This window comes from Cibotium barometz, chromosome 65, assembly GCF_041138505.1.
Source record: "Cibotium barometz isolate CiBa-2024 chromosome 65, ASM4113850v1, whole genome shotgun sequence".
Taxonomy (NCBI): Eukaryota; Viridiplantae; Streptophyta; class Polypodiopsida; order Cyatheales; family Cibotiaceae; genus Cibotium; species Cibotium barometz.
In genome coordinates, this window is record NC_141110.1 from 13,185,854 (window position 1) to 13,209,212 (window position 23,359).

The 23,359-nt window shown below is 47.6% G+C and overlaps 1 protein-coding gene across 1 annotated transcript in view; it reads left to right on the forward strand.

The window, feature by feature from the left end:
- Window positions 1–23,359, forward strand: part of LOC147602940 (26S proteasome regulatory subunit 7-like) — a 114,184-nt gene that overhangs the window by 89,313 nt on the left and 1,512 nt on the right. The window contains exon 6 of the mRNA XM_086797390.1: window positions 22,011–22,155. Within this exon, the coding sequence (XP_086653516.1) occupies window positions 22,011–22,155 (145 nt within the window). The remainder of the gene's footprint in view (window positions 1–22,010; window positions 22,156–23,359) is intronic.

The following is a 23,359-nucleotide window of genomic DNA, read 5'->3' on the forward strand; positions in this document are numbered from 1 at the left end:
ACCTACTGGCTGCCACGCTTGTACATGCTATTTGCACCAATTAGGAGTACATCAAAAGGAGAATGTCTTCTCTTCTGAGATTTGAATTTAAATATTTATGAGGTACTTGTTTCTGTATTTCAAATTCAGATAATATTAAATTTAAATGTTGTTTTACAAGTCTTGTGGAGGCAAGTATCACCTCTAGTTGCCTTCACAATGGAAGGCCACCGGGTTGGTGATATTTCCCGTGATTACCTTGATTGCGTTCTCACATTTAGAGGAGCCAGTGAAGGTCATTGGGGTATGAGGAAAAGGTGGAAGCAAAGCTTACTTGGGAGCACTAGGTATCACTCCCTCCACGGGCGTGCATGTTGGTGCATGGTCCCGGAGGACCAATGAGAGGTGGGTGTTCACCCAGTGAAGGTGGGAGACTGCCTGTGATTTGGTCTACTTCGACAACCGTTTTTTCATCCTCGACAAAAATCTTAATGTTTTTTCAGTTGTATTCTGTCCATGTGATGGAGAAATTTGGCCTTGGGGTCCGTGAACACTTGTACATATAAATACTCCAAGAAATACAAATTGTATTGAGGGGGTTGTCGGCCTTTTCTTGCCCCAGTGATGGTGTCAAGTGTTCTTTGTCATTTTCAGTTTTAATGCTGCGAGTATTGTCCATTGTTTAAAAAGCTGTGCGCTAACTGGACTACCTATTGCTTGGTTGCGCCGCCCTTGTAACGCCTGTGTACTTCTGTGTGCCGCTTCTACCTGTAGCAGCGCCACCCTTGTTTTGTTAACTTAGCGCCGCCTTGAGAAGAGCTGCCTTGAGAAGAGCCGCCTTGTAGCCAGCACCTGCCCCACTTGTTGCGCTGCCATTTGAATTACAGTAATAGCGCCGCCGTTTCTCTGCTGCGCTGCCGTCAACAGCATCACCTTCGCCTCTACCAGAAGTGCTGCCACTTGCGACGCTCTGCCCTGCAGCGCCTCCAGCAAACTCACCGCCTCTGTGTGGTTCTGTGCGTTGTCTCTACCCTGCAGTAGCTTAGCCAACCTGTGTGCTACCTACTGTTATAAAGAGCAGCACTGCCTTCTACTGCTACCTGTGAAAACACTATTTACACCAGAAGTACCACCCTGATTTTTACTGTGCTCACTCTCAAAAACCCCATTGAAGTGTTATCATCTCCTCAGTGTGGGGGTATCTTGGGATTACCTTGTCCGGATTGGATTGAGAACAAACAGCTTTTTGTGGATACTTGGGAACATTAGTTTGATTCATTGGATATTGGTACTAGCTCGGTGCAAGTCTTTTATGGGTCATCCGCGTGGTGAGCTCGGCATCAGTTATCTTGTGCCTCGACATCGACCTCAACCCGATCTCAACATCAATACTTTTGTTTGATATTGTATTCATTTGTTGTATTGGTCCCGGCTTGGAAAAGCCCGTGGATTGTTCCTGAAATGAATTCTTGAAGAGGGGGCGTGGCCTGTTCCCCGCTCAGCGTGGTGTATCGTGTGAATCCCCTAATCCCATCTCTCTCTTCCCCTTTTCTCTCTCTATCTTCATCTCTCATACACGTGGTTGCATTTGTCACTGCACACTCTGTTGGGCTTACATGCGGAATGACTAACAGAGGTCATAGTGGTTGAGTACTTTAGGTACAGTACAGTATGCGTATGAGTACGCAAAGTACGCATCGGGATGAGTACTTTAAGTACGTTCACTTAAAAAAAATGCGTGTATAAAAACAAAAAACACATATTATAAATCATTCATAATTTAGCAACACTGGTTCACAAAGATGCACAAAAAACGATTAAAATGCAAACATGTATGCTATATAAATGTCAAATGAACTGTCAAATGAGCTGCACTGCATAGAACATGAAGGACTGTCCTACTGAAGCTGAAATCCTAGTACATACTACATACTACAAAGTTAGACTGCTGCAAGTTACAATAACGGCACTTTCAATGACGGGTGCCTGAACCTGTTGATGATGTGCATTTAAGTATGATGGTGTGTGCAGCCCAGTAAGGATTTGTTGCCTTTGGCATCTTGGACAAGCTGCAATTTAAAAAAATCAACATTAGAAGCCACATAAATGGCTGAATTTCTGAAAATAGAGGAATTCAGAAATGAAGATTGGAAAAAATACATTAAAAAAGGATTGTTCAAGGGGCTGAATTTTTGAAAATAGAGGGAATGATTGGAAAAAATACAAAATTAATAGAGGGCTGAAAATAGAGTCTGTGTGTCACCAATGATCATTCATGAGAGAGAGAGTCTACAGAGTACTAAGTAGTAAGTAGAGACAGAACCAATGTGTGACCTGTGCATACCATGATCCTGTCTCCCGCCTCAGCCAGCTGTCTAGATGCCTCAAAAGCTCTGTATGACAATCTGTCCTGTGGCATCTCTCTGAATCTGTCTAGCAGGCATATAGTCTGGAATATGGCCTCTACCATCATAGGAGGCGCAGCAAACTCTGCTCGGATAATGTTATGAGGTACTAACGGTTTGCTCCGTATCATGCGTGCTATCATGAGACCCTGTGGTCTCTCTATCTGTGTCCACCAATGGGTAGCAAGGCCTGGCGCCCATACCGCTGCTCCATACATCAGTGCCGGTGTGACTAATGTGTCAAATAGCCACCCCTTCGTCCGGGGCTCCTGAAAATGCGCTTGGTGGCACTGTCTCTCTAGCATAGCCAATGCTGCATATCCCTGTGTCAATCTAACTCTGGCTGCTGAACCCATGGTGAAGCGTGTGGTTGCTGCAGAGAAGGTAACCCCTAGGTACACGTATGATGTCACCACCTCCACCTGGCGTCCTGCGAGAGTGAATGTCAGCTGACTCCTGCCCTGTCTCGATGTATGAAAGACCATAACCTTGGTTTTCCCAAGGTTCACAGTAAGACCCCTCTGTGTGCAGAAATCATCGAGTGCATGTAGATGCTGCTGTAGACCTCCTGGAGACTCAGACACTAATACAATATCATCAGCATAAAGCATAATATGTACTGAGGTACTTGCTAAATCAACTCCATCTCCGCCTCCCCGTGTAATGAAGTCAGCCACCTCATGAATGTAAAACCAAATAGCGTGGGGGAAAGTGGGCATCCTTGCTTCACACCAATGGTGCTAGCAATCGTCTCGGACATACCTCTTGGACATCTGACTCGCCCAAAAACCTGCTCATATAATGCATAGATGCCCCATGTCATATTTGCTGGTATGCCAAGAGACTGCAGGCACTGAAAGAGCCTCTCTCGGGTACTATGTCAAATGCCTTGCGGAAATCCACAAAGCAGGAATAGAGCTTTGTCTTCCTCACTCTGGCCTGATCAATCATACATCTCAAAGTGAATACATGGTCAGTGGTAGAGAAAGCTCTCCTGAAGCCTGTCTGCCTTGATGAGCGTAAACGTGCTCGCTCAGCATATAAGTTAAGCTCTTGCTCCAACACTGCAATGAGAGAGAGAGAGAGAGAGAGAGAGAGAGAGAGAGAACGGCCCATGGGACCCCCACGAAGTAAGTACAAAAGCTGTAAACAAAGCCTCCTCCTTTCATGGGAGGGGGGGAAAAAAAAGACTAGTGTGTGGCCAATTGCGTTACAAGGTAGTCACGGTGCTTGAGAATTTTGATGAAGTATATGCCAAGGGCAGCAAGTTGGCCATGCGAGAGCAAATTCACTAAGTCGGTGTATCCCTCTAAAGTGGTGTTGAAATCTCTCCTTATGTGCTGATATTGTGGGCATGTTAAAAGAACATGCTCCTCTGTCTCCACTGCTCCCAGACTACATAGCCGGCGTAATCTTCTCTCTCTCAAGACACCGCTCCATGCTCCTCTCTCAATCTCGAGAGTCTGTGACCGGGTGCGGATGAGCGCAAGACCTCGCCTAGCATTAACAGGAATGGGTGTGCTTATGTATTTCCGAGCATTATCTTCTTCTTGTGAGTATGTGACCCACTGGTTTGGATTAATGTGCGAACAGTAGTATTCATATTTAGCCCTTTTTTCTGTTGATTGCCATTGGCAATGTAGTGCTTCCAATAATGCCTGGTGGAATGCTATCTCGTCTACTTTGTCTAGTGATGTATCTAGGTACGAGGCTACACCCCATCTTTGGAACCAGCCCTTGATGTCATGCATCCATCCTGATGATAGCATCTTACTTTTGTTTGTCTTTTGTGGTCTCTTACTTGCTTCCCATGCTTTCCTCGCTAGTCTCTCTACCTTCATGGATTTGACCTTCCTTATGTACTTAAAAACCCTTTCAAGTGCTCGGAGCTCAATGGGTCTGCTGCCTGTTTCAAGGAGTAATATAGAGTAAGGAGTGGTAATTTTGAATCCCAAGTGTCTTCTAAGGAATGCCTTTTGCATTTTCTCAATGTCATTCCATGTTGATGGAGAGATACTGCCACCCCATACCTCAACTCCATAGAGCACCGTTTGTAAGACATATGCATCGAATAATATGCGCCTAATGTGCCATCTCTTGGTGTTACTGCTGCTACAATCATTCTCAAAGTGGTAATATTTCCCCCACCCAGCATCAATCCTTCTTTGTACATACACACTGATTCCACCTGTGATTTGCCGGGACATCAACTCCGAGATACTTGAATGACTGCACCATCTCAATTTGCTGTCCGTTATACAGAATGCATGGATAGTTGGTAGGCTGAATTATTTTCACTACCATCATTTTAGTTTTGGTGACATTGACTGCTAGGCCACTTTCCTTACAAAACTCATGGAGCATGTGCATCATCTGCTGCATGTTTTCTGCTGTGTATGAAAAAAATACTACATTATCTGCATATAGTAGCAGTAGTATAGTGTATCCAAAAATTTGAGGGGCATCTTTCAGTTCAGCAGGCTCTGTTTCCCTGACCAACTTTTCCAATCTATCAATGCATAGGCCAAACAAAGTTGGTGAGAGAGAGAGAGAGAGAGAGAGAGAGAGAGAGATTAACGTCTACGAGAGGCCAAAGTCGGCCTATGAGACAAAAAATAATACAACTGTGTTCTTCCGGTCATCGGAAGAAAAGAAACAAAAGAAAAAGTGTGCATGTGTCTGGATACAACTGTGAATCATCATGGATCGGTGCATCCCATATACAAACAATATAAGGGGGGTGGGGATGTGGATGGAGTGCTAAGGCAAGATGCATCTCTATATGCTGAAGGGGTAGTAAAAGCATGCTATGCAGATCTATGTCTAACTCCATCCAGTGCCATAAGAGGGATATAAGATATCATACATCGCCGATGCTGAGGTTGTGAATGGCATGAACATGTACCCCGAGTCTGAATGAAAGCGAGCTAGCCTCTCCTGTGTCTCCATCTGGTGTCTCATTCGGATAGCTGCTATCTCTCGGTGACGGAGTTGGGGTGCTCTATGTCCAGTCTGTCTAGGTCTCCTCCTGGCTCTCAATTCCTCTGCTCTCTGTGTAGTCACCCCACGTGGTACATCAGGTGGCACTGGCATAGCTCTTTGGAAGAAATCTGTGAGCTGGGACTGTCTCCCACCCCTAGTGGGAGAGGGTGTCTGGAGGAGTCTCTCTCGAAAAATATGAAGCTCTAGTAGTAGTCTGCCAAGCTGTCGTCGCTGGTCCGAGGCCTCCATCAACTGATGTAGTGAAGAGTGCTCCTCAAACAATCCTGCATATCTATCTCTGACCCCCTGGTGGGCTCTACATCTACATACAAAGTGATCCTCAGTCTCCACCTCCTCACGGCACAATCTGCATATCCGCTCAGCTCTAGGAACCCGTGCCGCTCTCCCAGCCTCTATCTCTAGCTGATGTGATGAGACTCGTAGCTGTCCAAAAGCAACGCGAGAGCTGTGTGGCATGTATACATCCATGTACCGCGGTCGATGTATAAACCCATCCCATGAGATGCTCATAAAGTGGTCTCTGTAATACAGCATCTTAGAGAGAGAGAGAGAGAGAGAGAGAGAGAGAGAGAGAGAGAGAGAGAGAGAGAGAGAGAGAGAGAGAGAGAGAGAGAGAGAGAGAGAGAGAGAGAGAGAGAGAGAGAGAGAGAGAGAGAGAGAGAGAAAGAAAGAAAGATTTTATTAACGTCTTCCAAAAGACCGAACTCGGCCTATGAGACAAATCGGAGTACCTGTATGGGGTATCCTCTGTCATCCCAACAAAATGAAAAAGTACTGAACAAAAAAAAGCTGAATCTGGGTGTGCGGGGGATGGAGCTCTACTACTAGGAGAAAAATGCAAAGCTATATGCATGGAGTATACAATCATGATATGCAACCTAGCTAGCTCCATCCTGTACCATACTGGGGGTATAGAATGGTATACATCAGTGAAGGGGGTGTCCACAGCTCCCTGAAGAACATGCCTGGGTGTGCTCTGAAGCGAGCCAGTCGCTCCGCACCCTCTCTGTGAAACTGAGCTCTGATCTCTGTCATCTCTCTCTGGTATAGGCGTGGTGTCCGAAAGCCAGGTGCCCTCTGTCTCTTGCGGGCTCTAAGTGTCTCTGCTCTCTGGAGAGTAATTCCCTGCCGTGTAGGGGCTGGGAGGGGGATGGATCTCTGAAAAAATGCAGTAATCTGTGTCTGTCTCCCCCCCTCTGGAGCTGTCTGAGCCTGTAATAATGTCTCTCTGTGGCGCTGTATGTCTAGAATGTATCTCCCCAGTATGCGCTGGTCTGCTGCCTCAAAGATCTGGCGTAGGGAACGTGGCTCTCTGAATAGAATGGGAAATCTCTCTCTGATGGCTGTATATGCTCTGCATCTGCATACATAATGCTCCTCACTCTCCACCTCCTCTCTGCACAATCTGCATACCCTCTCCTCTCGGGGGATCCGTGCTGCTCTGCCAGTCTCAATCTCCAATCAGTGTGATGAAACTCTGAGTTGACCAATAGCCACTCGGGAGCCGTGTGATAAAAAGCCCTCCATGTATCTAGGCCTCTCTATAAATCCATCATCAGTGATACTCATGAAGTGATCTCTGTAGTATAGCATCTTCGGTGGAAGAGGCTGTGTAGGCGATATCCATGTCTCTCGTGTATAGAGCTGCCATAGATCCTGTCTCAATACTCTGTTCCTCTCACTATGAGAGAGACGGATATGTGGTGCATCCCTATCATACTGGAATGGTGGTAGATGATCCATGTCTAGGCCATGCTGTGAGAACCAATGTGTGACCTGTGCATACCATGATCCTCTGTCTCCTGCCTCAGCCAGCTGTCTAGATGCCTCAAAAGCTCTGTATGACAATCTGTCCTGTGGCATCTCTCTGAATCTGTCTAGCAGGCATATAGTCTGAAATATGGCCTCTACCATCATAGGAGGCGCAGCAAACTCTGCTCGGATAATGTCATGAGGTACTGACGGTTTGCTGCGTATCATGCGTGCCATCATGAGGGCCTGTGGTCTCTCTATCTGTGTCCACCAATGGGTAGCAAGGCCTGGCGCCCATACCGCTGCTCCATACATCAATGCCGGTGTGACTAATGTGTCAAATAGCCACCCCTTCGTCCGGGGCTCCTGAAAATGCGCCTGGTGGCATTGTCTCTCTAGCATAGCCAATGCTGCATATCCCCGTGTCAATCTAGCTCTGGCTGCTGAACCCATGGTGAAGCGTGTGGCTGCTGCAGAGAAGGTAACCCCTAGGTACACGTATGATGTCACCACCTCCACCTGGCATCCTGCGAGAGTAAATGTCAGCTGACTCCTGCCCTGTCTCGATGTATGAAAGACCATAACCTTGGTTTTCCCAAGGTTCACAGTAAGACCCCTCTGTGTGCAAAAATCATGGAGTGCATGTAAATGCTGCTGTAGACCACCTGGAGACTCAGACACTAATACAATATCATCAGCATAGAGCATAATATGTACTGAGGTACCTGCTAAATCAACTCCATCTCCGCCTCCCCGTGTAATGAAGTCAGCCACCTCATCAATGTATAACCCAAATAGCGTGGGGGAAAGTGGGCATCCCTGCTTCACACCAATGGTGCTAGCAATAGTCTCGGACATGCCTCCTGGGCATCTGACTCGCCCAAAAACCTGCTCATATAATGCATAGATGCCCCATGTCATATCTGCTGGTATGCCAAGAGACTGCAGGCGCTGAAAGAGCCTCTCTCGTGGTACTGTGTCAAATGCCTTGCGGAAATCCACGAAGCAGCAATAGAGCTTTCTCTTCCTCACTCTGGCCTGATCAATCATACATCTCAAAGTGAATACATGGTCGGTGGTAGAGAAAGCTCTCCTGAAGCCTGCCTGCCCTGATGAGCGTAAACCTGCTCGCTCAGCATATAAGCTAAGCTCCTGCTCCAGCACTGCACCATACAGTTTGGCCAGCACGTGGCCAACCATAACCGTCCTGTAGTTGCTCGGATCGAGCATATCCCCTGTTTTGTGAATCGGCACAATGGTATGCATCGTCCACTCTGCAGGCAAACCCTCTGCTAGTGCCCTGTTAAACAGGTGTGCAAGAAAAGGAGCTAAAGAATCTACTGCATATATGAGATGCTCACCCTGCAGGCCCATATGGTCGGCGGCCCGTCCATGCTGTAGGCGGCGGATAGCTTCCTGTACCATCGAGTGGGTAAAGAAGCTAGCTGTGGTAGGTCGAGGCTCCTGTGGCTGAGGTATAGGTGGCTGCTGTGGGGCATGGTATAGTCCCTCTGCATATGTGTGCCATGTCTGTGGGTCTGCAATAGGTGTCGGGGTCCGGGGCTCTCTAAAGTGCCGCCATGAGACAGGGCTATCTCTACTCATGAAGAAATGAAAGATCTCTAGCTCCTGTATCTCTGCGAAGGCCCGCCTTTTGCGGCGAGTAAGTCTCCTCATCTCTCTCCTCGACTCCTGCTCTGTGATGGCTCCCAAGGCTCTCTGTATGCGCAGCTGTGAGTATAGGGCTCTGCACTCGTCATCATACCATCTGTTCTGGGGCATAGTCCCAGGTCTCGCAGGCTCTCCTGAGTGTACACGATGTGGGAAGCTCTGTAATGCAGCCGTGTGTAGGAGTGATGCGAGCTGGGCTGTAATGGTATCCATAGGTGCCAGGGGATCCATGAGTAGGAGCCCATCCTCTACTCTGCCAGTGTATATGTCTGCCATGTCATGTGTGAAGTAGATGGTAGTGTGTGGCGTCGGTATGTGGGGGGCTGGTGATACTGGTGATCCGGCTAGTGAAAATGCCAAGTATGTATGATCTGCCCCAATAGGACGAGGTGGAATGGAGAATGAGGTGACAAGCTGTGATGCCTCCAAAGACCCCATAATGTAGTCTACCACCGTGCCTCCGGTCCGTGTATGACCCCCATGTGGAAAGCATGTCAGCCCTCCTGATCCCGGCCACTGTAGCATCCCGTTATAAATAACGAGACGATGCCTGGCTCCCAACTCTAGTAAGTGGTCCCCATAATGTCCTCTATCTGGTCCAGTGTCCTCTGATGCCCGACTAGCCCCTATCTCCTCTGGATCCACAGGGTGGAGGATCTCCATGTCATCATAGTCATACACCTCACACTGTCTGCTCTGTGTGTGGGCATTGAAGTCGCCCGTAAGAAATACTTCCCCTAGTGTAGAATAATGCATAATCTCCTCTGACAGACAAGTGTATGGCGAGGCTCCTGTCTCCTCCTCCTGTGGCATGTCCTCTGTAATGACATAGGAGGATCCTGATGGAGAAAAGTAACATAAAGCTATGTATATAACCCTGTCCTGTGAGAGCTGTAAGCTGATCCACATGTATCTAGCCTCTGGATCCTGTGCTACCACTCTCAGTCTCCCCTGTAGCTCCCGTCTGAATAGGACTGCTACTCCCCCCGACCCTCTCGAGGTACCCTGGCGTGTGGTCCTCCTGTATGCTGACTCCCACTGGAATCCCTCTACTCGAGGTAGCCCTCTCTCTGGGCTCTGATGTGTCTCTGTCAGAAGTATGATGTCTCTCCCCACCATAACATGCTCCAGTCGTCCAGGCTGCACCCATAGTGAACCATTACAGTTCCATACTGCCATGTGTATCTCTGTCAGTGGCCTGGTCTGTGTCCCATAGACCCCAAACCGCTAATCCATGGGCCGGCCATCAATGATGACCCGACCATCTCGATAGAAGGCCTTCTTGCCTTCTCTCCTCGCGTGTAAGACTCGTGGCATGCAAGTTCTCCTATGCTCAAGCTGCATCCTCGTGAGATCATCATCCAAGAAAATAGGAGCTCCCTCTAAACCCCATAGTACGACCCTCTTCCTCATGAAGGTGACCCTCTCCATCTCTCCTGCAAACTGCAGGATGAGGGCTCGCTTGCGTGTTGAGTCTTTCCCGGCTCTCCACGCTTTGGTGAAGGGGAGAGGGTGTTCTTCCTTGTAGCCGAGCTTCATGCATAGAAGCTGTCCATCTTTCTCGGGGGTGGAGTCGGGTGTCTCGGCTATACCTGTGACTCGAATGTTGAGGCGGCGAGCATGCCTCATCTTCTCCTCCTCAATGGTGGTGTGAATGATTTGGTGTTCTTCCCTTTGAGTCTCCTCCCTCACTTCTTTTCGGATGTTCTTCTTCACCACCTCGACCCATCCTGATTGCTTGGCTTCGAGCTTTCCCTCCATGTCCTTGGTGATCTCCTTGGAGATCTCTTCTTTGATGGCCGTGAGAGTGTTGTCATTGATCTCCCCTTCTTCCTTCTCAGCATTCTTGATGGCTACCATTTCCACTTTCAATGCACTCACCTCCTCCTTGAGTGCTGTGTTCTCTTGTTCGAGGTTTGTGACCCGTGCTTCGAGAGCTATGATGTGCCGATGTAGTTTGTTTTCCACCTCATTGAGGTTGGAATCGGCTGTCTTCTTGTTCTCCTTGATTAGTGCCTTCATTGCCATCTCGAGGGCCTCGAGTTTCTCTTGGAGACTCGGGGCCATTCCTCCAGATCACTCTGCAGTCCTTCCCACAGGCAGGGAGGAGAGAGAGAGAGAGAGTTATGTTGCTGCCTTGGGGGCCTGAGCAAGGGTGGGTGCGAAAAGGGGGGCCGCCAGAGGTGAAGTAGCGAGCAGAGCAGAGGCGGGCAGAGGCGAACTGTGGAAAGGGGCGGCAGAGGCGAAATGGCTTACACAGGCGAACTGGCGGGCAGAGGCGAACTGTGGAAAGGGGCGGCAGAGAGAGAGAGAGAGAGAGAGAGAGAGAGAGAGAGAGAGAGAGAGAGAGAGAGAGAGAGAGAGAGAAATGAAATGTTATATTAACGTCTTCAAAAGGCCATAATGACCTATGAGACCAAAAGTTACATCATGGTAGAGAGAGAGAGAGAGAGAGAGAGAGAGAGAGAGAGAGAGAGAGAGAGAGAGAGAGAGAGAGAGAGAGAGAGAACGAAAGAAAGATTTTATTAACGTCTTCCAAAAGACCGAACTCGGCCTATGAGACAAATCGGTGTACCTGTATGGGGTATCCTCTGTCATCCCAACAAAATGAAAAAGTACTGAACTAAAAAGCTGAATCTGGGTGTGCAATAAGTACAATGAGTGGGGGAGGGGATGGAGCTCTACTACTAGGAAAATGCAAAGCTATATGCATGGAGTATACAATCATGATATGCAACCTAGCTAGCTCCATCCTGTAGCATATTGGGGGTATAAAATGGTATACATCAATGAAGGGGGTGTCCACACACCTCCTCTCTGCACAATCTGCATACCCTCTCCTCTCGGGGGACCCGTGCTGCTCTGCCAGTCTCAATCTCCAATCGGTGTGATGAAACTCTAAGCTGACCAATAGCCACTAAGGAGCTGTGTGGTAAAAAGCCCTCCATGTATCTAGGCCTCTCTATAAATCCATCATCAGTGATACTCATGAAGTGATCTCTGTAGTATAGCATCTTCGGTGGAAGAGGCTGTGTAGGCGATATCCATGTCTCTCGTGTATAGAGCTGCCATATGACCTGTCTCAATACTTTGTTCCTCTCACTATGAGAGAGACGGATATGTGGTGCATCCCTGTTATACTAGAATGGTGGTAGTTGATCCATGTCTAGGCTATGCTGTGAGAACCAATGTGTGACCTGTGCATACCATATCTGTCTCCTGCCTCAGCCAGCTGTCTCGATGCCTCAAAAGCTATGTATGACAATCTGTCCTGTGGCATCTCTCTGAATCTGTTTAGCAGGCATATAGTCTGAAATATGGCCTCTACCATCATAGGAGGCGCAGCAAACTCTGCTCGGATAATGTCATGAGGTACTGACGGTTTGTTGCGTATCATGCATGCCATCATGAGGGCCTGTGGTCTGTGTCCACCAATGGGTAGCAAGGCCTGGCGCCCATACCGCTGCTCCATACATCAATGTCAGTGTGACTAATGTGTCAAATAGCCACCCCTTCGTCCGGGGTTCCTGAAAATGCGCCTGGTGGCACTATCTCTCTAGCATAGCCAATGCTGCATATCCCCGTGTCAATCTAGCTCTGGTTGCTGAACCCATGGTGAAGCGTGTGGCTGCTGCAGAGAAGCTAACCCCTAGGTACGCGTATGATGTCACCACCTCCACCTGGCATCCTGCGAGAGTGAATGTCAGGTGACTCTTGCCCTGTCTCGATGTATGAAAGACCATAACCTTGGCTTTTCCAAGGTTCACAGTAAGACCCCTCTGTGTGCAGAAATCATCGAGTGCATGTAGATGTTGCTGTAGACCACCTGGAGACTCAAACACTAATACAATATCATCAGCATAAAGCATAATATGTACTGAGGTACCTACTAAATCAACTCCATCTCCGCCTCCCCGTGTAATAAAGTCAGCCACCTCATGAATATATAACCCAAATAGCGTGGGGGAAAGAGAAAGGAAGGCTGAAATTAGGGTTTTCAGCAAAAAGACCAGAAATTACAGCAAAAATGAGAGCTGTTTTGTTGAATTTCAGTCATTGGGAGTGAGTAGGAGAGTGATTAGCACTTGGAAACACTCTTGGAAGCAATAAAAACACCCTAGTAAGTTGGGTATGGCTATGGAGAGCTTGGAAATGGAGAGAAATGGTTGAAAAACAGAGTTTTCAGCCCCAGTTTATGAGTATCTCAGCAGATGGATTCATACAGAGACCTGAATACATGGATGTGTACATGGCTCACAATTCGGAGTGATGATTGGCCAGCTCAAAGTGTCATCACACCAGCTTGAGATTGAGGCAGGTAGGGCAGCACGGATCCCCAGAGCAGAGAGGATATGCTGACTATGCGAGGAGAAGGTTGAGAGTAAGGAACATTATGTATGCAGATGCAGAGCATATATTGTCATTAGAGAGATACACCACCATCTTCAGTGGACATCCCTCACTCCGCCAGATCATGGAGTCCGCAGACCAGCGCAGATTTGGCCAATTCTTGCTAGAGACACAGTGCCACAGAGAGACACTGCTACGGACGCATACCACAGGGCGAGGTGGGTGACAGCTCTAGCTCACTGATTTCTTCCAGAGATCTATCCCAGTGCCTATTGTGACATAGAAGAGGGTTACACTTCAATGCGCTGCGGACGTTCGAGCCATACGGAGACGGTGAGCACCAGGCTACCAGACTCCCAGACTACATCAGAGGGAGATCACAGAGATATGGCCTCGACATCAGCACCATATCCAGGAGCAGCTAGCTCACTTACACTCACACCTGGAGATCATGCTCTGAGGTATTCTTGCCTCGCCATCGCCTATGTATCACATATTACACCCCCATTATGGTACTAGTTGGAGCTAGACAGATCTGCATTGCATTCTTGTATACCTTGCGCATATAGGTTGGATACTGAGCCTCTAGCAGTAGTGCTCCATCCATCACACCCCCCCACTAGCTCAGTACTTTCATATTTTCTTTCATGTTAATTTTGTCCTTTTTTTTCTGGAGATCCAGAAGACATTGATAGTTGTACATTGATTTGTCTCATTGGTCGAGTTCGTTAATACAGCTTTCTTTCTTGTTTTCTTTCTCTCCTTTCTCTCTCTCTCTCTCCCCTCGTGCAAGTCTCTCTCTCTCTCTCTCTCTCTCTCTCTCTCTCTCTCTCTCTCTCTCTCTCTCCCTCTCCCTCAGGAACCTCGGACAAAGCTCTGGCTCTTTGGCACTTTGGTCTTTTCAGCCATGCTATATGGAGTGGAGATATGGGGACCCTCAGTGGATCACCACAGCCGAGCTGGTAGCACTGATGGATGGAGACGTATGGAGAGGCCCTTGGTTTCTATGATTTCCCGGATGATTAGGGCCAAGGCCTCCGTACCACATGATATTATCCGTGCAGAGATGGCTGCCCCCCCATTGGTAGTAGAGGCACTCACTCGATCAGTCTCCTTTATACATAGCACTTGGGCTCTCCCTAGAGAAAGATATGCTCGCTTAGCCCCGGAGTCTTCACGACAGTTGGCATCACAGGGAGACGGATCATGTTGGTATGCACAGATGACAGCTTGGTTCCAGCTGCATGGCTTTAGTATGGACAGGCTACCTCCATTTCAGTACTCCCTAGATGCACCCTCCCTCTCTCTCACACGGGTAGAGATTACCAGACTTATCAGGCAGGACTTGATTCAGTTGGACACTAGGAGGACATGGATACAGCCGACACACGAGCTTGGTACGAAGATGGCTTTCTATAGAGATCATCTTCTCCAGCTCACGTAGGATGGGTTTGTGATTAGACCCAGCTACATGGATACTCATCTTTCTCATGGGGTACGGTGTGCTATTGGTCAGATGCGCACATCCTCACACCAGCTAGAGATTGAGACTGGCAGATTCAGAGGAGTTACCAGCTGAGGCCAGGATTTGTCAGCTGTGCCAAATGGAGCTAGAGACAAAATTACATTACATATGTCACTGTCCAGTATATTATGAGATACGAGGCCGTTTTCACTGCTTGTTTAGAGAGGGTTTCGGACCACTTTCTAGAGTCATGAGATACCAGGATCAGAGTTGCCTCGGATTATACTTGCTGGAGCTTCGTAGACATAGAGAGGGTCTCTTGAGAGGGAGGGGATCAGAGAGGGAGGGGATCAGAGAGGGAGAGACACCTACAGAGGTAGATTACAGACTTCTTTCGACCAGAGATTGAGCAGTCAGGCCAGCAGGCATTGCAGCTAGCCCCAAAGTATAGCCGCACCAGAGGTACACTGATTGATCGGGCTATAGAGCTGGGCCGGTCCAGGCGCCCCAAGATGAGAGGCCCATCTCGACACCGGCAGAGACTACAACAGAGGATCAGGACCATCCTAGCACGGCATGGGAGACGTCCAGTCAGAGTACTCACCATGGAGGACATTGAGGATATCCGCCATCGATCGATGAGAGATCTTTGGATAGTGATGTGTATGATGCTTACCTTTGGATAGTGATGTGTATGATGCTTACCTTTGTTGCTGGAGTTTTCCTCCCAGATGTTATCCATTGCTCCTAGTACCGTACTTTTCCTCATAGTTCTAGTTGTTTAGTTGTTTTTAGCTTTTCTTACACAGACATTGTATCAGATCCACCAATTGTTGTAACCTTTTTGGTCTCATAGGTCATTTTGGCCTTCTGAAGACGTTAATATATCATTTCATTTCATTTACTCTCTTGTGAGCACAGATGCAGCCACTGCATGGCGCAGGATGAGAGTGCCTCGCCCTCGTACCCCGATTGAGGATCCACACGTGGCACACCTATGCAAGGAGCCTCTACCATTTCCTCAGCAGCTGCCCATACCACAGCCACAAGAATCCCTCTACCACCTCTACTTACTTTACTGCCTCGATGATAGAGAGAGCTATCCGCTAGTTACAGCATGGGAGATCGACTGACCACACAGGTATACAGAGTGAGCATCTTATTTATGTAGCTGACACACTGGGACCCTTTGTTGCTCACCTCTTTAATAGGGCACTAGTGGAGGGCCTACCAGCTAAGTGGACTATGCACACCATCGTGCCTCTCCACAAAGCGGGAGACATGCTAGACCCCAGCAACTACAGGACTATCATGATTGGTTATACATTGGCCAAACTTTATGGCACAATGCTCGAGGCAGAGTTGAGCTCATATGGAGAGAAGGAGGGACTGCGAGCACTAGGGCAGCCGACAAGCTTTCTCCACTATTGACCATATATTCACTTTTAGATGTCTGATTGACCACGCTAGGGCGCGGGAGAAGAGATTATACCGCTGCTTTGTGGATTTCCGCAAAGTATTTGACACGGTGCCATGAGAGAGACTCTTCGAGCACCTACAGTCATTGGGGATCCCATCCGAGATGATTTGGGCCATCTATGCTTTATATGAGCAGGTCTTCGGATGCATACGATGCCACGGGGGGCTATCTGATGTTATTGCTAGCACCATAGGTGTGTGAAGCAAGGATGCCCACTCTCTCCTACACTATTTGGGTTATACATCGATGAGGTGGCTGACTTCATTGGTAACGGTGGTGGGGACGGGGTAGACATCTTAGGTACCACAGTCCACATTATGCTATATGCAGATGATATTATTCTGGTCTTTGAGTCGCGGATGGGACTACAGCACCATCTCCATGCACTCGATGACTTCTGCACACAGAGGGGGCTCACAGTGAACCTTGGGAAAACCAAGGCCATGATTTTCCACACCTTAGGGCCGGTTGGACGACATGCCATCTTCACACTAGCAGAAGGACAGGTAGAGGTGGTAGACTCATGTGTACCTGGGGATTACATTTACGACTCCGCCAGGAAGATTTACTATGGCACAGGCAGCCAGCTCTAGCCATGCTAGAGAGACAGTGTCACTAGGCACACTTCCAGGAGCCCCGCACGATGGGTGGTTGTTTGACACACTAGTCACCCCTGCTTTGATGTATGCTGCAACAGTATGGGCACCTGGGCTCGCCACCTCCACATGGTCTCAGATAGAGGCCTCAGATTCTCATGGTCTCAGGGATGATCCGCAGCAAGCCCTCCGTCCCACATGACATTGTCCGGACGGAGTTTGTTGCACCTCCTATGCTAGTAGAGGTCCTCTTCCAGACGATCTGCTTCATACAGAGGATCAGAGATATGCCATCAGATCGACTCTCACATAGAGCTTTTGAAGCATCCAGGCAGCTCGCAGAGAGTGGAGATAGGAGATCATCGTATTCACAGATGATACAGTGGCTTAGTCAGCATGGTCGCGACATAGATCACCTGCCACCTTTCCGGTATGATATACATGCACCACACATCCAGCTCTCTCACAGTGAGAGGAACAAAGTCCTTCGGCAGGATTTATCGCAGCGATACACTCAAGAGACTTGGATTACACCCAGTCAGCCTCTACCGCTGAAGATGCTATACTACAGAGATTAGTTTATGCGTATCTCAGCGGATGGATTCATACACAAAGCTGGATACATGGATGTGTACATGCCTCACAGCGCCTGAGTGGTGATTGGCCAGCTCAGAGTGTCATCACACCAGCTTGAGATTGAGGCAGGTAGGGCAGCATGGATCCCTAGAGCAGAGAGGATATGCAGACTATGCGAGGAGGAGGTTGAGAGTGAGGAACATTATGTATGCAGATGCAGAGCATATAGTGTCATTAGAGAGAGATACACCACCATCTTCAGTGGACATCCCTCACTCCGCTAGATCATGGAGTTCGCAGACCAGCGCAGATTTGGCTAGTTCTTGCTAGAGACACAGCGCCATAGAGAGACACTGCTACGGACTCATACCACAAGGAGCGGTGGGCGACGGCTCCAGCTCACTGATTTCTTTTAGAGATCTATCCCAGTGCGTGCCCTGACACAGGAGGGGGTTACACTTCAACGCGCTGTGGACCTCCGAGCCAGACGGAGACCGAGAGCACCAGGCTACCAGACTCCCAGACTACATCAGAGGGAGATCACAGAGATATGTGCTCGACATCAGCACCATATCCAGGAGCGGCTAGCTCCCTTACACTCACACCCTGAGATCATGCTCCGAGGTATTTTTGCCTCGCCATCGCCTATGTATCACATATTACACCCCAATTATGGTACTGGTTGGAGCTAGACAGATCTGCATTGCATTCTTGTATACCTTGCGCATATATGTTGCATATTGAGCCTCTAGCAGTAGTGCTCCATCCATCACACCCCCCCACTAGCTCAGTACCTTCATAGTTTATTTCATGTTCATTTTGTTCTTTTTTTTTTCTAGACATCCAGAAGACATTGACAGTTGTACTTTGATTTGTCTCATAGGTCGAGTTCGGCCTCTAGTAGACGTTAATACAGCTTTCTTTCTTTCTTTCTCTCTCCCGCAAGGCTTTATAGTATTAGTAAGTGCTTTAATGTTCATTGATGAATCTTCAAACTTCATATTCCAAAAGTTTATAAGTAAACTATAAATTTTGTATACATATATATCGGGGGCAACGTTCACTATGTTTGGAATCTTTTCAGCACGTTTTCCAAACGTATCGTTCACTACGTTTGGAACCACCTTGCTGCAATTTATGCTCCAATTGTTCAGTGGGAAGAGCTGTTGCTATATATAGTCTTGCAAGGTAGCATTGTGGTGAGTATCAACACTTGTTGTAGACCAGTTTGTTGGGGTTTCAGAGCAATTGTGTGTGTATTCACTGTGTCCCCACTTATTTTTTTGAACTGCCGCTAAAGGGCTAAGTGAATGTGCTCTACGTGTGTGTATAACGTCATCCATGTATATTTGTGGAACACTTGCTAAGATGCGAACACTCCTTATATCTAGATAAGATACGCGTGCTTTGTGTCATATTCCCATATGTGAGTGTGATAGGTAAGTGTCAAAAGATAACCTTCAAAAGCGTGTACTTGATTTCATTTTTGGCTATTCATAGCATTTGTGCTGCATTTTGGGGATTGGGGAAAACTTGTGAAGTGGAAACATCCATAGGCACTCTAGTACAAGTGCACACTCTAGGCACTCGAGTTCTTGTGTCATGTGCATGCACATGGACATGCCTAATCCAAGGCTAATCCCTAGTAGGCAATGGATAAACATTAGATTAGGGCTCAGATTTCTGCAGAAGACCTCCACGTGAACAAGGACAGCAGTCGGCCAGGTGGACAGGAGCCTACAGCTGAAGTCGGCATTATTACGTGTTTTAATGTTGTCCATGGAACTAGCCAACAGCAGTTGGCCAGGTGGACAGGAGTCTACAGCTGAAGTCGGCATTATTACGTGTTTTAATGTTGTCCATGGAACTAGCCAACAGCAGGTCGGTCACTTGATTAACTGTGCCAAGGGCCTATAAAAGGCATAACGTTGGCCATTTTAGTTCATCTCACTCCCTGGTCATAGGAATTCAATTTGATACCTCTTTTGGAAGGCCAAAGGCTTCAAAGTATTGTACCTTTTTTATACCATATGAATATATTGAATACACAACGATATCTCTCTCTCTCTTTCTCTCTATTCTCTGTCTATGTTGATTGTTCTTGCATCAAGAGCTCCTATGGAGTGTTTAGAGGTGAAAGAAGAAAACCAGAGCTTTCGTATGTCACAGTTAGCAGGAGGGGATGTCATGTGCATGCACATGGGCATGGCTAATCCATGATTTGCAGCAGATAAAACATCAGGATTGAGCAGTAGCAGCTGTCAGAGGCATGAGGAGGCATGATGTGTGGACCAAGACCCTGTTGGCCAACAGATTAGCATTTAATCTGATGTTGTCAGCAGCATAAGTATTTACTCATGTCCATGCAAATGGTCGACAGCAGGTCGGCCAGTTGATCAGTCCACCTACGAAAGGCACCACATTGCTCATTGTTAGGCATCCCACTCCCCTATGGAGTAGGATCATAGCTAGGCTTTCTGTTATTGTTTTGAAAGGCCAAACAGCTAGAGAGAGAAACAACGTGGACTGGACCATACAAGATCTAGAGGAAAGTAGGGATTAAAACTTTTGAACTACATGCTCTGCTGGCTGGAAATGCCTCTAATCCCCCTCTTGATGGCTGCCACAAGCCCCCAAGAAGCTCTGACATGCGCGTGATGTTTGTACTTGTCTGTACATCCCTGCACAACCTCTGTTCCGTCGGTGTATTCGTTTGTACTGTTTGTACTTACAATTGACCTGCACCCGATTGTACCTGCTCATACACGTGTACTTGTAGTACTCGCTCGTACTTGCTGAAGCATTTCTGTAGCATACAGAATAGGGTTTCAACACAGATTGGGGGGTTTTCGCAAAATTGACCTCAGACGCCTCTGAAATTGACAATTGAGGTGTAAGCTCTATCCCTAGACTTAAACCAAGGGTGTTTCATTGTATTAGGCCACATGCACAAACAGAGGAAGTATTCAGGTAGGTCTTTGAGGGAGAATCTTCACAGTTGGGTTTGCGCTAGGTGGAGAACCTTCAGCCTCAGTGGTGGTTGCTGTTGGACTCAGAGAGTGTGGTCAAGTATTAGGGTTAGGGCTAGCTGCAGAACAGTACACAGAACTTGCAGACTCCTTATGCGTTGGGATGTGAGGGGTAATCCTTTGTGAGGTCTGCTCTTGGAAGTAATTGTCCTTGGTCGGGCCATGGCCCACCACGAAAGTGGTTTTTTTTTTTTTGGGGGGGGGGGGGTGTGGTGGTGCTGATGTAGAGGCAAAGGCGGGTTCCTCCTTTGAGGCAAGCAAGCCTTGCTTTCTGCATAGGAGGGGAAAGGGTGCGGAAGCGGAGCTAGGAATCCATAGTTTTGTGCAATGCCGGACCTGATGTGACCCTTGGCGAGATGGGGCCGGACGCCAAGGGGGTGGCATGAGGGAAACTGAATGAGTGCGTTCCATATGAGAGGTTCCGAAGGTGCTCCTTGTTGCACAGAGAGGGATCTAGTAGAGGGTCGGGCGAAGTATGTATGAAAGAGGCTGGCCGCAAACTTATCGTGCTAAGCTTGTGGTGGATAGGAGCTGTCCAGGATATTCACCTGATGATGCTGGGGGGACATGGGCATCCATGAAAGGGGATGCGGGCCAGGATGTGGGTGAGAAGAAAACCCTTCCACAGTTCTCGTCTTGGCTGGAGACCACGGACACTTAGCTTGCCCAACCACCCTTTGTGGTAGGGTTGGACAATCATATGCCAAGCCACCTTGGCCCTAGCAGCGTGCCCTGTGCCCATCGCTGCCGGACCACAAGAAGTTGTGGATAAGCTTCCGAATCTGGCCGATGCATGAGCAGGAGGAAGCCCAGCACGAAGTGATGTACCACATAGTAGGCAATAAAACCTGGTTGGCCACAAGAATCTGGCTGGAAAGAGTAAGGTGAGATGAGCTCTGGTATAGTAGCTTCCTCTAGATGTTTGAGGTCAAACGTAGAGATGACCCTTGCACCATTGAGCAGTGCCAAGATATACTCAATATGTAACGTTGGGAATTTGTTCTTATTAGTGAGCTGATTGAGGGCGCGGTAATTGACACAGACACATGTGGAACCCTTCTCCTCGACGAACAGGATAGGAGGTACAAAGGGGGGAAAACTTGGACGTATGAACCTTGACCTTAACAACTAGTTGGTGGTCCAGCTCTACCTTTATGGAATGACTGAAGAAATAGGGGAACTTACTTGGAGGTTTCTAGACTGATGGGAGTTGGGATGAGAGGTGGTCCTAAAGCAAACTGGCTAAACAAGCTTTAAAAAAAAAACAGGGGAACTAGCCCCATCTTGGTTGCCTAGCTGTCTAGTTTGCATGCTTGACTCATAAGCTGCCTTGATAATTATACACACTTTAACTCTAAGTAGGTTAACAAAATTGTGGGGGACTTGGTACACTGACTGACTGAACTACCCTGGCTTACCGTTGATTGTGATTGGTCCTTGGATTAGTGCTGACAAAAATGCTTAGTGCACATCACTAATTCAAAGCCTGCACTTATGGTGTGGATATGAATATGTCCATGTGCCACTCACATGTGCTACACAAGTGCAGTGGGTGCACATGACACGTGTTGGCGGTGTTTAACGAATTCTTTTGCAATGACACTGCTTTTGCCTGATAGCTTGTAAATTATGGTTTACTTTCTTTCTGTTGCAAAATCTTAACATTTTATGTGTTGTTATCTGGTCCATGTATACATTTTGCAGTGTTGATCGCAACAAGTATCAAATCCAGATACCCTTGCCTCCGAAGATTGATCCAAGTGTGACTATGATGACTGTGGAGGAGAAGCCTGATGTCACATACAATGATGTTGGTGGTTGCAAAGAACAAATAGAAAAGATGAGAGAGGTAAATGTTTTTGTCTAGGCTGAAAATTCAGAACTGATTGTGCTTTTCCAAAAATGTTGGTCAGATGTTACATGGCCTCACAATTGTTTTATTCAAATTGCTGCCAATGTGGTCGTTTGACACACGGCTGGATGCGGAGACCCTGGTGGCCTCCCAAATCATTTAGGCCGCTTGTGCACTGTGTGACACTAGGGTGGGCTAGCTATGAAGCAGGCCGCTTGCAAAGATTGGGTGCATGTATTCCTGCTGCTGTGAATATCCAATGGGAGGTGCATTCATTGTCCTCCAATAATCAATTTTTGCTGCAATAGTCGACCTCACCCCACCATATCTTGTCTATAAGCCTTCGTGAAGAACTGGGCTTTGCATATATGCTCAATTGCTCTTGTGAGACTCCTTGCTGTGTTCTTGAAACTGTAACAGATCATGCCCAAAGCGTGTGTAAGAAGCACCAGCATGAGGTAGTGCACATCAGGCTGCCATTGCTGTAGACCTATTGGTGCTATGAATGTGTTAACAAAGAAAAATGAACAGTAGAATACCTGTGCAAACACAATCATACACTAGCAATCTACGCTGCATGATTTGCCAGACGGAGTCTAAAATCTGAACTAGCATTCAGCTTTAACCCCAATAGGAGGCTTAATTGATTGATGATTGAATGAAGATGGGAGGGGGCCTATTTATAGGTGAATTCCCCTGGTCATGGCTTGGTCCGCCAGTTCTATGCAAGTTGTGGTCTGGTCGGCTGGAATATTAGCAATAAAATACCTTCAATTGAATGTATATACATGTAGGTGTCTGAAACTGGCTGGCCCAATTATGGCTGCACGGGCTTGAAATGAGCTGCAAACTGGGCACCCCTTTGCTTGCTTGTCTGCTGCCCACGTAGCTGCCTGCACTGCCGTGGGCCTGGCTGCTCGCATTCAGCCTTGGCTATTCTATTGCAATTGTGCTATTTCAAAACTTTTGTGAAACATAAATCTCTCAATTAAATCTAAAGTTTTTACAGACCCATTGTTTTTCAAACTTTGTGTCTTCAGTTTATTATAATGTTGTGTGTTTATCTAAATTATGCTGAATCAGTGTGAAGACATTAGCTGGCTGGCATTAGAGTGACACTTACAATGGAGACATGTTTTCTATCTTGTGCTAAGCTCTGTGCAGTGTTGTGCTAGGTCTAGGGCAAAGACGAGGGTCTACA